The sequence below is a fragment of the Cydia fagiglandana genome, chromosome Z, assembly GCF_963556715.1.
Source record: "Cydia fagiglandana chromosome Z, ilCydFagi1.1, whole genome shotgun sequence".
Taxonomy (NCBI): domain Eukaryota; kingdom Metazoa; phylum Arthropoda; class Insecta; order Lepidoptera; family Tortricidae; genus Cydia; species Cydia fagiglandana.
In genome coordinates, this window is record NC_085959.1 from 41,007,546 (window position 1) to 41,024,417 (window position 16,872).

General features: G+C 39.4%; 1 protein-coding gene across 3 annotated transcripts in view; it reads right to left on the reverse strand.

The window, feature by feature from the left end:
* The window catches only part of LOC134678387 (uncharacterized), a 53,609-nt gene that overhangs the window by 11,285 nt on the left and 25,452 nt on the right, over positions 1-16,872 (reverse strand). For all 3 annotated transcript variants that reach the window (XM_063536942.1, XM_063536944.1, XM_063536945.1), the window contains exons 14-16: positions 3,323-3,411; positions 2,583-2,699; positions 1,135-2,373 (exon numbers count right to left, since the gene is read on the reverse strand). In XM_063536942.1, coding sequence (XP_063393012.1) covers positions 1,135-2,373; positions 2,583-2,699; positions 3,323-3,411 — 1,445 coding nt within the window. The remainder of the gene's footprint in view (positions 1-1,134; positions 2,374-2,582; positions 2,700-3,322; positions 3,412-16,872) is intronic.

A 16,872-nucleotide genomic window follows, 5' to 3' on the forward strand; every position in this document is an offset into this window, starting at 1 on the left:
GCAGCAGTAGTTGCTAAGCGGGCGAGGTGTTCAAAATTTACCTTGACACGCTCTTATTCTCTTAATAATAAAGTCGTGTCAAGATCATTTTGAACACCTGGCCAGCTTAGCAATTTCTGCTGCTGACTGTAACTAAAATCGCATGTGAACTTATCACGTGCCGTCTAAATCAGCCCATTAGGGCTGAGTCATTATTAAATTAAGTCAAAACTTGAGTTCATTTCAACTTTTAGAGATTCAAGTCTTTTGTAGCCTCATACTGCCCAGTGTGATTTTTAAAGGTCATATTTTATTTTTAGCAATACTTGAATAAAAAGTCTGGAAAGGTTGAGGTTACACTGAAAATTATTTTCTTTTTCAAAAGAAAATCAACTCTATGTTCCAAAATGTTGGTTTTAATTTTAATGGCTTTAACTGAGTATGGTGGGCATGACGAGTGAAGATGTGAGCGTAACCTTTTCGGAAAACGCTTTCATATAATAATTAAATACATTACTGCAGAGGCCGGAAAACAAGGGCTTGTCGGCCGACTACTTGGGTTTAGACGGCTTTCACTACGCCTATCCTATAAGCCTCCGCCTCCACTACGCTCACGTAGTGAAGGCGGATAGGAATATTAGACTGGCAAGCCCTTGTCACGCGGAAGCATGTACAGTACTTTTCTCAAACATGCAATGAAATATTGCTAAATATGCTCGGAAAATTTTGCAAGCCAAGTTTTATTGTGAGGTACTTGCGATTGAAGCCGATTCTTAAGCTTGCCTACTTTCAAAACTGCCTTGTGCATAGGTTCAAATATTACATCCATGTCACTGAATACTAGACAAGTTCATATTAAACATAAGAAAAATAAAAATGACGATGGCCCTTCTTTGGTGCAGGTACCTTAATAACAGTCTCAAGACAATTTCCTGTTTTGTATTCAGAATATAACTAAGTTTATTGGTACAGGACCTCACTACGTGACTAAATTTTGCCCCCTAAAATCCGAGCCAAAGAATCTTTGTAACAGTTGCCATCAGACATATCGCGGAGCGGCCAGGGTGCTCACAAATATCTGACTACGTCTCTATTGTCAAAGCGTGTACTGATATTTTTGAGCACCTGTTCTGGACTAAAGTTGAGAAAACTTACCACTGCGACTGGTTCCTCCGTAGGCATGGCCAAGTCCAGAGAGCTCGGAGTCTCCTGGACCTCCTGCGGTCTATCTTCCATGCGTCTCTCGTACCCCGGTAGGGGGCTACTTAGATCCAGCGGCCCATGCCTCCCCATGTCTAAAGGCTGGTAGGTTTTTTCTTCTAGGAAACTTCTGTTACTTTGCAACGACCCTTCATCTAGGTAGTTCCTTGTTTGCTGGATTGGATTGTACTGGTCAAAGAAACCTAGACCTAGACCGGGCATGCTGTAGCCTGGAGGCGAAATGTGTCTAGGCATTTGACCTATAGCAGTAGGTCTGATGAAGTTCTGATCCGGCTTACGCGTCTGAGGTATTTGAGTGAGCTGCCCGAATGTGCTCGGGTAGAATTGAGCTAGATTCGCATTAGAAGTTTGTGGATAATCAGACTTCCAAAAGTTAGGAATTAGATTAGACATAGGTGGTGGATACTGCATTTGATTCGGGTGGGACATCTGTCCCATCTGTCCCGGTCTTTGACTGGGCATCTGCCCCATTTGGGACATGAGAGGAGGTTGAATGGAAGCCAGTTGGGATGGGAGCAAAGGCGGCGGCATACTGAGCCAATTTGGAGGCTGATTGAAAAGGTTCGCGTCTAATGGGACATTTTGGACTCTGAAATCGTCATCCCTAAACTTATTTTCTTCTTCTTGAGCCCAGCGTTGGTTGGCGAAGCGAGGAGGTAGATCGTTAAGGAACTGCCTTTTATCGTTGCTCATGTATCCTTTGTCTCTCGAATCAGCGCGCGCGTTTTGCTTCTGCAGCGCCGCGGAACGGACATCTATCTCTTTCGGGTTAACAACAGGCAGTCTAATATTAGCTTGCGGACTATATTGAGGATTGTAGCTGATGCCGGCGCTTTGCAATCCGTAATTTCTCTGTCCAGCTCGCTGTTCAAACTGGTTCCACTTGCCTTGATTTTTCTGGGTAGGCGGTTGGATGACTTTCGGATCCTTCTCAGGCTGTTTCTCTTTGGGCTTGGGCTCTGGGGGTATATCAACTAGATGGGGGTAACCCGACTTGTCTTTCAGGGCGAGAATGCCGCCAGTTTTTCTGCCTACGGGGATTTGGGCCAGAGACTTTTGGGGCCTGGGTTGCATGGTTTTGGGGCGCTCTAAGAGAGAGGTGTCGGCGGCGGCGTCTTTATTGGCGTCTGGGTCTGTCTCCTCCGCGACAGGAGGAGGAGTCTTAAACTTCACCTGTGTGGACAGAAGTAGCGGAAATAAGTTTTTTTTACAATAAAACATTTTTTAATCCTAAGTTGCGTTGTTTCATGGCAACTTCCTGTGCCCATCGTCAGATCAGCTCGATAGTAGGGGTACCATAATATTGCATTGTCACCCACTTGTCACGACTTGCAGGAACTGTCATCATTCAACGAGTGAAGATTAATAGAAACAACACCCACTTGCTTGCAAGACTCCTCCTGCTTGCGAAGGATCGCCGCCATGGCGATGTTGACGCGCGCCCGCCGGCCGTCCCGCTTATCATCGGCGCATTCTTTGGCGGCGGCGTCTTCTAATTCCTAACACAAAAAAACACAAATGACTGTTTATGAGTACATAGACTACATTTTTAAGAAAAGTTAAAACTATTTTTGATAACCAAATACGTCTGCGAGCGATACTATAAATATTTAAATTAAAGAGAGGATTTGACAGCCTCCTAGCTTATTAATCGGTAGTGACAATTCCTAAGAAGCAGAAGGCCATATTTCGGACACTTATTCCTTTTTAACCTGTCGAACTATCACCATCGAACAACAAATTAATACAATGCAATTTGATCCATATTGATCTGCATCTGAATCTCTACGACCCAAATTGAGTTAGTATATACATAGTTATAGTAAACATAAAATATCACACGTGTGATATTAGGGCGCTCCACGAGTTAAATCGATCGTCCTCGTGATTCTGAGTAGAAATCGCCTAACATTTTATAGTTTTTCGAATGAAAGTACCTACTCGTAAATACACTTAGTTAGTGAAAATGCCGTTAACGGGCCTACTGATTAACAGTCCGCCGGACGGTATCGGCCTGTCAGTTGTTGGGAACTGTCAAAATTTTGTTCTAACTGACAGGTCGATCCCGTCCGGCGGACTGTTAATCAGTGGGCCCCTTTAAACGGTATACCGTTTATAATACCTGGTCACCGACGGTCGCCATGGCGCGCTCTTCGCGCGCCCGCTCCAGCGACCCTTGCGGCTTCAGGATGCCCACACGCTGATCCCGCACTGAAACAAATACGCCCTTATTACTGACCCATATGTTGGACCCATATGCCATAAGGACCCGGTGCTGTCTGTATGTATGTTCGAGATAAACTCAAAAACTACTGAACGGATTTTCATGCGGTTTTCACCTATCAATAGAATGATTCTTGAGGAAGTTTTAGGTGTATATTTCGTTAACGGTAACCCGTGCGAAGCCGGGGCGGGTCGCCAATAGTTAGTAATATTACAATAGACATTTCTTTCAAAAATATTTATAAAATATTTATACATTCGATAGCCAACGGGTATTTTTATTTCATGAATGTGAATCATCTATGCCATCAAACACATCAAAGAGTCCAAGGTGCTCACAAATATGTGAACACGCCTCTATTGTCAAGGCTAGAGTGCGTGTTCAGATATTTATGAGCACCTTGGTAGGCCCGATATATCTGATGGCGTCTGTAAAGTCAGATATATTAATATAACTACTCGGCTTTAAACATATTAGAACGACGCTCCAATGTAAACCTGCCAACGAATACCCTTATACGCGTATTCGGGAAACGAGATAATCACAAGATCTAGAGACGATATAGAAATCAACTAGATTTACATTAGATATCGACTAGATGTGACTTAGATATCTAAGTCATAAATTGTCGAAATCGTTCAGGAGGACCTCCAGAATCGCGAAAACGTCAAATTTGACATATCTATCTTACAAATATCTTTAAATTATCCATATCGTAACTTGTTGAGGTCTAGTAGAGATCTAATTCATTTTCAGAATCGAGCCGTTACTCATTCAAGGGAGTATTACTTTAATAATATAGTCATTCTCATTAATTAGAGATACCAGGTACAGTCTTCAGTCATGTCACGCTTTTTGGAAATCAGTAACTAGTACTTATGAAAGCAGAAGAATATAAATGATCGTATTAGATTCATAGTTGTTACATATTTGCCGTGACTTATTTTTTAAAGTGTTCTTCAATTAAAAGACACATCAAGATAGTTTACCTCATTTCTAACGCTAAAAAAATGAACTATACACCTGTATCAATATTTTCTATTGCGCGGGTTTTGCGAACTAGGGTTGTCACTTTGCCTACACACACAGACAAAACATCCTCTAGACTGAGCATAGTCGCGCTACCCCCGCTGCCACGCATATGGTAATTTTACTCCATGTTCGAGTCGAAAGTGTCTTTGTGTGACGTCCGTGAACTCGTTCGTCGTTTGAACGGGCCAATCACGGCACGGGACTTCGCTCACCTCGTCCCGCGCACCCCCGCTTTTTTGGCAGCATCGGTTGCATGAAATAATTGCTCTAAAATACGTCTAGAGGATTCCTATCCTAGTCTATGCCTACACATAACACTCACGACATCCGATGGTAGATATATACCTAGTATAAATATGTGACTTGATGTTTTTTCAAGCTTACATTTGCTGATCACTGGATTCCACGAAATCGAAATCGGTTGAAATTTCGATGTTTTCGTATTTTAGTTGCCTCACGTACAAACAGAAAAACTTTAACTGTCCTTTAGTGGACCTTATGCCTTTTGTAATAAGGTTCACGAACTGTCAGTTAACAGCGTGGGCGATCGCACCTACTTTTCTGCTGTAGTAAAGACGTTATGCTGTTATTGGACCAAACGGTTCAGGTCACCTCTAGCGTCCTACGGATCGTCCCACTATGTACTTATTTAGTACAAAAAATTTGTAATAAATAAATTTGTAAGTCGCTTTTATTTTACATTAAATATTAAAACGAAACATTCAAGTATTATGTAACCTTGGATCAAAGACGGCTGGTGGGCCGCTGGAAGTTATATAAAAGCCTTTAAACAAAGCAAGCAGTTCTCGGGTGGACCTTATGCCTTTTGTAATAAGGCCCACCCACCCATGTACAGTGTTGCTATTTGTACTCCAAAGCCGTAGGAGACAATGTATTCCGTTATGGGGATTTTCCATTTTAAACCAAATGTAAAGTAAAATGGTGTTGAAAGAGGTGTTATACCGACGAGAGATGTACATGGAATATCGCCGGCTGACCATGAAAAAAATATATTTAAGAATCACTTTAGCGTCGTCCAATGTATCTTTTGTATCTCTTTTTTGTATTAGCTGTGTAAAATGTTTGTAATCTATTTTTTGGTTTATTTTATGTTTCTTTCCTTTATGTTTCTTTATTTTAGTTTTTGTCTGTTACCTTCCGTGAATATTTCTCACTTGATGGTCTCATCGGAAGATCAGCGCTGGAAGTCGCCAGCAACATGCTGAGATGGTACCATTTCGTGACACTTAATTTTTCACTGTTTTTTCTTATGTACGTCTGTTGTCTGTGTGTTTACGAACCTATTCTATTCTATTCTATTCAATGAGGCTTTGTTTATTTAGTAGAGCTCTTAGAATTATGTCTTCTTCTTCCTCGCGTTATCCCGGCATTTTGCCACGGCTCACATAGGAGTCTGGGGTCCGCTTGACAACTAATCCCATGATTTGACGTAGGCACTAGTTTTTACGAAAGCGACTGCCATCTGACCTTCCAACCCAGAGGGGAAACTAGGCCTTATTGGGATTAGTCGGGCTTCCTCACGATGTTTTCCTTCACCGAAAAGCGACTAGTAAATATCAAATGATATTTCGTACATAAGTTCCGAAAAACTCATTGGTACGAGCCGGGGTTTGAACCCGCGACCTCCGGATTGCAAGTCGCACGCTCTTACCCCTAGGCCACCAGCTGTTAGAATTATGTAGTTGTATGTTAGTCTTTCGACTTGATACAATGCCTCAGGGGCTTTTAGATTTAAGCTATAGATGGTCAAGCAAATCTTGTCAGTAGAAAAACGCGAGGAAGTCAAATTTTCTATCATACGATATCCCTTTGCGCCTACATTTTTTCTACTGACATCATCTGGTTGACTAACTTTAGTTATTAATTTCGTTTAGTAGTACCACTCACTGTATGTAAGTAAATAAATGGTTATTTTCCCCCAAATTTTAAAGTAGATTAAGACTCATAACACTCACATCAGTTATTATAAAACTATAATAATTAACACTTTTTATAGACATATTTAATTACGCAAACGAGTCTACCGTGATATAATTTCAGTGTTTTTACCTTAAATTCCGACGTTTCAGCTTAGTTACACCAGCTGTGGTCACGGAAAGACTAAATAATAATTAAGTCAATAATAATAAGTAAGTATTTTTTCTAATAATTAAGTCTATACTCTAGTTTATTTTCCAACTTGTTAGAGACTCGGGGTCTGATGTAAAAATTTGAGTCCTTTTCAGAGAGCTCTATTTTTTAGGATTACCGGTAACACAAGATCCGATTCAAATGTAAGTAATAAACGAAAAACAATCAATATACGGAATGAAGCTTAAAAAAGCGCACAAAAACGCACTTTGGCATATCAATATTAACAATAAAGTGTCATTCTATATGGAACTTGCTAACTATGTAAACAAAAGTCACCAGTAAATTCATCATTCAGAGACAATTTCAATATGGCGGTTTGTTTACATAGTTAGCAAGTTCCATAGAATGACACTTTACCTAGAATCTAGGTATATGAGATATAATATTGCATAGATCGTTGTTTATTCGAAATTCCTTCACTAATATGAATATCATTTTCATTTGATTGGCATATTTTCGAAACTCGTATAATAGCATTACATCTCAAAAGATTAGAGTAGACGGTCATACGGTCTTGCGTTGACCGTATGACCGACAGAAAGGACGCAATTTGATAAAGCAGACACGACGCTACCCCCACCCCCACCCGCACCCCAGAAGGGGGTAGGTACTTGTTGAATGCTCACCCAAGCGGGCTTAATTGAGCTAGCACTATCAGGGAGACGCATTCGGATATTTTGGAAACACTATATTTGTTTGAAGGGCTTCGTGCTAATATTGATATCCTAGAAAGCAAAATATTTCAAAATAAATCTTTTGGTTCGAGTAGTGGAATCTCCAGCATTGCGAGGGTTTCAAGTTTATGATGGCCATTTTGTGCTTATTTAACCTAAAAAATGTCGTATATTTTACGTCACAGCTACTCCGTATATAAATGAAATAGGGACTGTCATACGACGCAAGAGGTATAACCCATGTATCACGGCCGAGCCTCAAAGTCTCGCTTAAGGTCACGCGTAAAGCTTTTTTAAGGCTTGTGTCTTTGTTGGCCTTAAATTCTTAAATACAATAAACAAAGCATGTTACAGCACAACATGCGTCATTTACCGGGTGTGGCCTGTAACATGAGCAAATAATTAAAACATAGATTGTACTCCTCAAACGGCGACACTTTTGTTCAACAACTTTTAAAAATTATAAAGTTCTAAATACTCCCAATTTTTCATACCAAATAAATATTATCTTCAATGGACGCCATCGCCACGCCATATCATTGTGAATATTGTGATTGAGACAGTGACGTTCTCGCTTGATTATATTGTTTAATCTAATTTTAGTTTTGGATACCTTAGACAGACCTTATACATCTCTAAGTACATATTTATTTATATGATTTATATTTTTGATTGTACATACCTATATTTTTAATATTTCTCACACTTAGAGACCTTTATTTACATCTCTAAGTCAACTTAGGCTAGTAATTATGTGAAGCTATACTGTATTTTTATGTAACATATGAGCACAAAATGCCGTGTCTTACAGCTACATGTTATTACTATTTTAATATTAATATAGGCGGTAGCTTGAACATGTCATGCTCGCTTAAAAGTCTTTGCTTACGGTGGCGTCGTTGATCGGGTCGCCACTTTCCCGAATGAAGGTTGAGGGAGGCGATGGCTGAGATACGCGTCATACTCGTGAACGGGTGCTGTTTGTGGAGACTGGTCTGTTTAAGCTAACACGAGCTATTATACTTAGTAACTTTAATTTTATTAATTAATTACAGTGAGACGCCTCATTCTGCTCTCGTATGTTTCTTTTCTCTTAATGAATGTATTATTAATTATACAGGATATTGACTCTTGGAAACCCTATACATCTCTAAGGATAACTTGATAAACTATAATCTTATAGTTCTGACACCTAGATACTTTTACACCTCTAAATATTATAGATTTTATTTTTTGTGTGTTTTGTATCTGTATTTTGTATGTAATTCGACATTCTTAGTAATTGTAATACGTTAGATTGAATTGTTAGTTTTATTTTATAAAATTGTTGATGTTATTATTTTTGCTTTTATGTAAATTCAATGTTGACGTGTAAAAGTGCCCTTGTGGCCTATTTGCTGAATAAATGTTGATGTTTAATGTTTGATTGAAGTTGCTTGTCAAGCCTTAAACATAACAAAATTCGCAATACATTGCGTCTTTGAATAACCTTTTAAGTGTATTGAAAATAACTTGTAGTTTGAACAAGTTATTTTCAAAAGTAGCTGAAAAATTTTGATTAGTATGAGGAGGACAACCTACAGTTAAATTTTTTGCTCATATTACAGGCCACACCCGGTATATCAAATTCATGTACCTTTTCATACATAAGCGTTAGTCGCCTAGCGGTAATAGCGTGCGACTTTCAATCCGGAGGTCGCGGGATCAAACCCCGCGGCTCGTACCAATTAGTTTTTCGAAACTTATGTAGGAAATATCATTTGATATTTACCAGTTGCTTTTCGCTGAAAATTTCGTGACAAAACACCGTGAGGAAACCGGACTAATCCCAATAAGGCCTAGTTTCCAGAAGGTTGGAAAGTCAGACGGCAGTCGCTTTCGTAAAAACTAGTGCCTACGTCGATTCTTGAGATTAGATGCTAAGCGGACCCCAGGCTTATGAGCCGTGGCAAAATGCCGGGATAACGTGAGGATAAAGAAGGTACTTTTTCATACATGGTATCCGATTAAACTCTTCGTGCTATTCTATTGAAACAGTTAAGGTGCGGCGGTTACTGTCAGCGGAGTTTTTAAAAATCGGTAACGTTTTTTAGATATAACCACAGAATAAATAATAGTACTAGGTACAGAAGACTCACTCTCTAACAAAACGCGTCGTCACGATCAGCACAGATATGGCCGTTATTAGGTGGCGACAGCGCCACGCGCGGCTTATGGCAAACCCCAAAATTGGGGTCGAACAGATGTATTTTTAGCTGTAGCAAAGCGACGAAATCGCGGAGTGAACCACGCATAACTAGCGACACGGGCTTCGCACGGGTTAACCCTTTAACCATTTGACATTCCTTTCTAGTAATTCGATTTCGTACCGTAATTCACGTAGTAGATGCGTTTTTGTTTTAATTATGATGGCAAATATGTTGCCACTACGGACTAAAGGGTTGACAAATTATACACCTAAGACTTCCTCAAGAATTGATAAGTGAAAACCACATGAAAATCCGTTCAATAGTTTTAGAGTTTAACGCGAACAAACACACAAATAAACAGACAGACGCGGCGGGCTACTTTGTTTTATAAGGTGTAGTGATACGACTAGAATAGAAAGAGTTCATTTGGTGTGAAATAAAAACTTAACCAATAGTACAGTCAGCAGCAGAATATGCTAAGCGACTTTATTGTTAAGAGAATAAGAGCCTGTAAATGTAAGTTTGAACACCTCGCCTGACTGTACAAAACACCAAAATGGATGCCACTCAGCGTACGTCGACGACTAAGATAGGTTACCCGTGGCGTGTAATATCACTTGCTCCCTCTAAGGCATAAATGCGTCCCTTGGAGTGGCCGGCGTTGGCTCATCGTGTAGAGGAGCCATGAGAGGAGGCGTATCGGAAAATGGCACGAAAAGCAGGCGTAGGAGACTACTGGGCAGTCGGGAGGCTCAGGCACCCCCTTGTAATAAGTCCTGATTTACAAGGGCACGCTTAGAGCAATTTCATGCCCACTTAGAACGATTGGAGCAATTAGATCATAATACGGTTGCCAGTAAATAAATATTAAATATATTACATATATTCTATATTTTATATACAGTCAACAACCCTATTGGACTTTAACCTTATTATGTAAACTGTAACCTTTTTTGTTTTCTCTTTGTTCGATTTGTTGCTGTAAGTTTTGTTGCAACATTAAATGACTTTTTATTTTATTTATTTATTTATTAAATAACGGCCCGATTCTAACTTTAAGATACGCCAAATAATAGATCTGGAAACGATATGGATTAGATATGTCAGTGTCAAATGTGACGTTTCTTCAAACAAATACGTCACTTTTGACACTGACACATCTAATCCATATCGTTTTTAGATCTATTAATTGACGTATCTTAAAGTTCAAATCCAGCAGTATGAATAGCAATCTTGAGGCTTTTCTTTTAACGTCATGGATTCGAAACCCGATTAAATAACTTTCGCTTTATAGAAAAAAATCACGGACATGGGTAGGTCTAAAACGCATCATTAAAAGTTTGTAACTGTTATCGCATAACAGTTGTTAACATGAAAATTACTTCTAAAAACGTATAATTTTATTTCTGATTGAACTCATTACTTTTTTGTTGTAAAATAAAAAATTATGATTCAGTAACAATTATATATACGCGATCCCTGGCACGCACGGTTGTGGTCAGTGCTCAGCGAGCTTAAAAAATGTTCCTGGTTGATAACGGAATCTAAAATAGTAGGATGTAGGATCATACTTCCGCGTAGTCACTCGTGGGGGCGTGCCCGGGCGCCGTATTTAGCGGTCACGCACACTACATCAAGCATTATGCCTACACATACGCACACAAATAAATATTAAATATTATCCATCGTATAAATCAGCTGTCGAGCTGACGGGGGGCTCTGACATGGCTGAATTTATCGGAAGCGTCTCTCCGATATCGGATGTCGGAATACGCGCCTATGATAACAACAGTTGCACAAGAGTGAAGAAAGGTTACACTGACGCTTTTTACAGCTTATTGACAAACATTTTACCAGTGAAATGTTCGCAGAGGGCCTACGACACATTACGTGTACAATACAATAACATCCTCAGAATGGTGTTGCGGCTGCCGAAGCACTGCAGTGCATCTGGCATGTTTGCCGAAGCGAGGGCGGACGACTTTTTTGCCATTAGGCGAAATAGAGTAGCTTCACTGTTGAAACGAGTGCACGGTTGTGGCAATAGAGCTAGACCGAGAAAAGTCTGCAGCGATTTTGATAGCATATACGCAGTGCAAGTGTTATTTATACGTAATAATTTCTTTCTTTTGACTACGGTCTGGCCTAAATAGCGGGTAGTGATCCTGCCCGTGAAGCCGATGGTTCTGGGTTCGAATCCCAGTAAAGGCATTTATTTGTGAGATGAGACAGATATTTTTTCCTGAGTCATGGTTGTTTTGTTTTCTATGTATTTAAATAAAAGTAACATAATTTTTGAAAAATAAATAGTTTGGTTAAATAAATATTGTTTTATATTATACAATTTTACCTTGATTTTTAGTTTTCTTTAATTGTCTGTTATTCTGAAACTTAGCAGCGACCTGTAAAGGTGGGTTTCAGTCTAGCGAGCGCGCCCGTTACTGTTCTGTTCATTGCGCGCTTTAAGCTATCCTTGTATTGGTTGCGTTAACATCAGACAAGTAATACGCAGCAAACTTGAGTGCATTGCATACTCGCTGGGTCTGGCGCCCTTTAAGCACCGCGAGCACTACCTACGGAATTTCGATCTTTATCTTTTTATACTACGAGTGTTGGTGGCTCAGCAGTTCTTGGAGGTCGTGGGCTGAAACCCCGGTAGGTACCAATAAGTTTTCGAAATTTATGTACGAGATATCATTTCATATATTTTACCAGTGGCTTTTCGGTGAAGGTTAATATCGTGAGATTCGTGAGGGAACCGGACTAATCCCAATAAGGCCTAGTTTTCCCTCTGGGTTGGAAGGTCCGGTGGCAGTCGCTTTCGTAAAAACTAGTGCCTACGCAAATTCTTGGGATTAGTTGTCAAGCGGATCCCAGGCTCCCAGTGGCAAAATGCAACGCGAGAAAGGTGTGTATTTTAAAATTACGCAGCTCACAACTGACAAAATTACAGATGTAGTGCATAAATAATTATTTTCCATCGTTTTTTCACGAAAACGTACGAACGTGTTTTGCTCTTTCAGTCAGTCTCGGTACAAAAAGTACTGAGGTTGACTGAAACAGCATGACAAATGGGCCATTTTATTTAAAGTTGTGCCTTACACTTTTTTTTCAAAATTGGGATTTTTTATGTTATTTCTACTCAGAATCACGAGCTCTTTCTATCCTAATAGGAGAAAAAAAGTGTCCCAAAGTTTTTTTTCCTTTTCCGTTATCATTTTTTCATAGACTTTGTAATGGCGGTTTCGGAATGGAAAGATCGAATAATGTATGGAAATCTTGGGACACTTTTTTTCTTCTATTAGGATCAAAAGAGCTCATGATTCTGAGTAGAAATAACGTAAAAAATCCCAAGTTTTTTTAAAGTGTGGGGGACAACTTTAAATAAAATGGCCCAAATACGAACGTTTCCGAGAAAATACGATGGAAAACAATTATGCACTACATCTATAACAAAAATACACGCAGCAGGTATATTATACTCCTGATTTGAATTACTAGTTTGCAAACTGATATTATAGAATCAGGTGTCGGGGCGAGCTATAAAGCTTCCTCTATAGGGATTATAGAATAGTTTGATTTCCGTATTCATTCGCGGAATCAAGCTTAGCGTTCATCAAGTTCTGTGTCGGCATAGACTAGGAATCCTCTAGACCGAGTTCAGAGCAATTATTTCATGCAACCGATGATGCCAAAAATGCGGGGGTGCGCGGGACGAGGTGAGCGAAGTCCCGTGCCGTGATTGGTCCGTTCAAAGACACGGACGCGGGACGTCACACAAAGACACTTCGACTCGAACATGGAGTAAAATTTCACGGCAGAGGGGGTAGCGCGACTATGCTCAGTCTAGAGGATGTTTTGTCTGTGTGTGTCGGAGAGGCCAATTGGAACGGTCGTAGAGTTTCCTCTTAAGACCCTTGCAAGCGGTATTAGTAAGTGGTATTGGTTGGTGAGGTAGTGGCAAGTCGACTGATGTTGCTAACAGGGATGTTGCGGATGCAGATTTTTGACATCCGCGGATGCTGATGCGGATATTTAAAGCCTCACATCCGCGGAAGTCTATATTTGGTACTTAAAAAACGTCAATTATTACATTTTTTTTATATTAAAAAAAAACGAAACGTTTAGTATTTCAGCAAGAATATAGGTACGTTTTATTTACTAAACAGTAACTTGGCCGACTTTTCAGGATCTAGACGATTTCGTTATATGTAATGACGAAATTACCTAGCACTTACGCCGCCGGCGCCACCGCTAATACGTTCCTGTTGCCGACTTGGTCGACATCCGCATCATGCGGATGCTCCGCATCGATTTTATGCGGATGCGGATGCAGATGCGGATGTTGAAAATAATGCGGATGTTCCGTGGATGCGGATGCGAATTTTCGCAACATCCCTGGTTGCTAATTGCTTTTATAGTATACCTACAGTGTTACGGGTCCGACTGTTCAGAGCTGTTCGACAAAGTGATAATTAGGAAACTTACACAGTACCGGCAAATAATATATCACCTCCATCTTTTTACCGTACATTTTTTATTTATTTATACTTTATTGCATGTTTTTTAGGGTTCCGTACCCAAACGGTAAAACGGGACCCTATTACTAAGACTTCGCTGTCCGTCCGTCCGTCCGTCCGTCTGTCACCAGGCTGTATCTCACGAACCGTGATAGCTAGACAGTTGAAATTTTCACAGATGATGATAACAACAAATACTAAAAACAGAATAAAATAAAGATTTGAATGGGGCTCCCATACAACAAACGTGATTTTTGACCAAAGTTAAGCAACGTCAGTACTTGGATGGGTGACCGTTATTTTTTTGTTTTTTTTTTTTGCATTATGGTACGGAACCCTTCGTGCGCGAGTCCGGTTCGCACTTGCCCGGTTTTTTCTAGCCTATTCTGGTGTCCCACTGCTGGGCAAAGGCCTCCCCTCGTTTTCTCCACTCGACCCAGTCATCGACATTTTCCCACTATTTGGGGTAGAACGCGTCCAAGTCGTCCCGCCATAAAAACATAAAATAATGAGTACAAATGGTGGACTTAATGCCTTTGGAGATTGTCTACCAGACAACCACTGGGCCAAAAAGAGACGTTTGTTGGTGGTGGGTGGTTTATATTTGTGATTTCCACGTTACTACTTCATCAGGTAGTCTAGGTAAGTCCTTTGTGCGAACGATAAGAAAAATTGTCCTCATGTCATGGTTTTTTCTTAGAGGCTTTTTTTTAAAATATAGCTTCTATATTTTTTTGAGCTTTTTTAGTAATATGCTGAGTCTCCTATTCTAATTCACATTATTTCATTGCATTGGTATGTTTTTTTTGGTCATTTTATTTTATTCTAGATACATTCTAGACTAGCATTTTTTTTATGTTTAACCATCTTTCTTGGATCTTTCTTTAATTGGATCTGTATAATAAATAATCCAATATTATTATGAATAATATTAACATCAATAAATTGCTCTGATAATTAGCTTAATATAATATATGTATATATGTAAAACGTTCATAAGTGCTTGTTGCTAGGCCTACATGAATAAAGTATATTTGAACTTGAACTTGAATATATACCCAATTTTCGATTTTCAATACGGTTCCCGATATATTGGTCCCAGGAACTCGTATGGAGCAATCGTATTTCAACCAAACTCTAACTCAAATAAGGTTGATATTTGAGGTTAAGGTTGATATAAGAGTGACGGAGTGACGCCGGAAATAATTGAAATTAAAAGCGACTCTAATACTTAGAAGTTACAGTTTATTTTAACTTGAGGTTCGTTTACAAGTGGGCGTGTTGAAGAAACCCACAGCCACGGTAGTGGGCGTGAATAGTTATTAAAAAAATGTTTGAGAGGATAGTAGGCGACCACTTCTACATGCAACTATAGTTCACCTTTTCCCCTCTGGGTATTTAAATTGTGGATTATTTTCACACAGTTTGATGTAGGTATAGGTATTAACCTTTTACAAGGCGAAGAGATATATTCCTCCCACATCGGTTGCCGTAGTCACTAGTCAGGTTTTAACTCCTACAAAATATTTTGTCAATCTCTGAAAATAGTATTTTATGATCTTCAAATCTTCATTTAATAATAATAGTTATTTACGATACAAGTGCGGAAAAGAGGAAATTCGAAACGAGTGGCGATAAATTAAAACACGACCGAAGGGAGTGTTTTAAATCGACACGAGTTGCGAATTACCTATTCGCACGTGTATCGTACAACGTTTTACAGTACATATGGCCCTTTAAATTTTTGACATCGCACGAAAAGTGTTATTTTACGCACTAGTGCGGGAAAATAGGACCATATGTACTGTAAAAGTTTTCTTTTATCATTTGCAATAAACATTCCGAGGTAAAAGTTAGTGAGAAATAAGTAATATATCTTTTGTGACGGCCTTCCAACTGGCTGAAAAATAGTCCGGTCTTATTCGGGGGTATACCTTACTGAAGAAAATAGTGGCGAAGCCCTCCAGTGGTGAAGATTTGACTTCTTTTGTCACCTACAATAATTTATGAGATGAATACCGTCGGGTGACAAGCAAAAGTCACTAAGTACTGTCAAAAAATGAAAGTAACAATGCACTTTATTACACTTGTAACACGGTTTATTGGCCAATAATTTCAATGGTGTTAGTTAGTGACTTTTGCTTGTCACCCGACGATATACAGGTCATACTGAGCAACTTTTACTATGGAACCAATCCACAAAAATCACTAATGTTATGGTGCGATAGAGCGAGTACGATCGTATTCACGCAGACTCTAAAGCTCCCTCCACTCGTGCGCGAATCACGGCGCGAAGCCGCGAACATAAATGTCAAAAGCGAACTCGCGGTAGCCGCGCAGAATCGGCCACCGCATTCTTGTAAATTGTGTCCTGTATTAACAAGCCCTAACAATAGATTGCCGGCGACAGAAAATACTAATTTAGCTTATTATTTGAATGTGAGATCAGTATTACAGTTCCAATATTGTTTCATAGAAAATTGAACTGAAATATCCAACAACATCCAATAAAATATTTAAAACTTTCGCGTTTTGAACACATATTAACTCACATTTATAGACGCAATAGGGAATCTATTTAAATTACCTTATTTAGCGACGTTTCGACACAGGTTTCACTGGTCATGGACGTCGGTAAATAAAAGTAATAAATTAATTTACGATACACCCATAAATGTGAGTTAATAAACATCCAATATGTTACTACGATATCAAAAGAGTATTTTATAATTAACATTGAGACATTTAAAAAAGGAAAACCGACTTCAAAAGGGATAAAATAAAATAAACTGAATTACATAGATCTCATAAACGAATGAAAAAGTAAAATGCCTCCAGTGCCCAGGCGCAGTGCAAAAAGTAACAGTGGACCGAAGCCT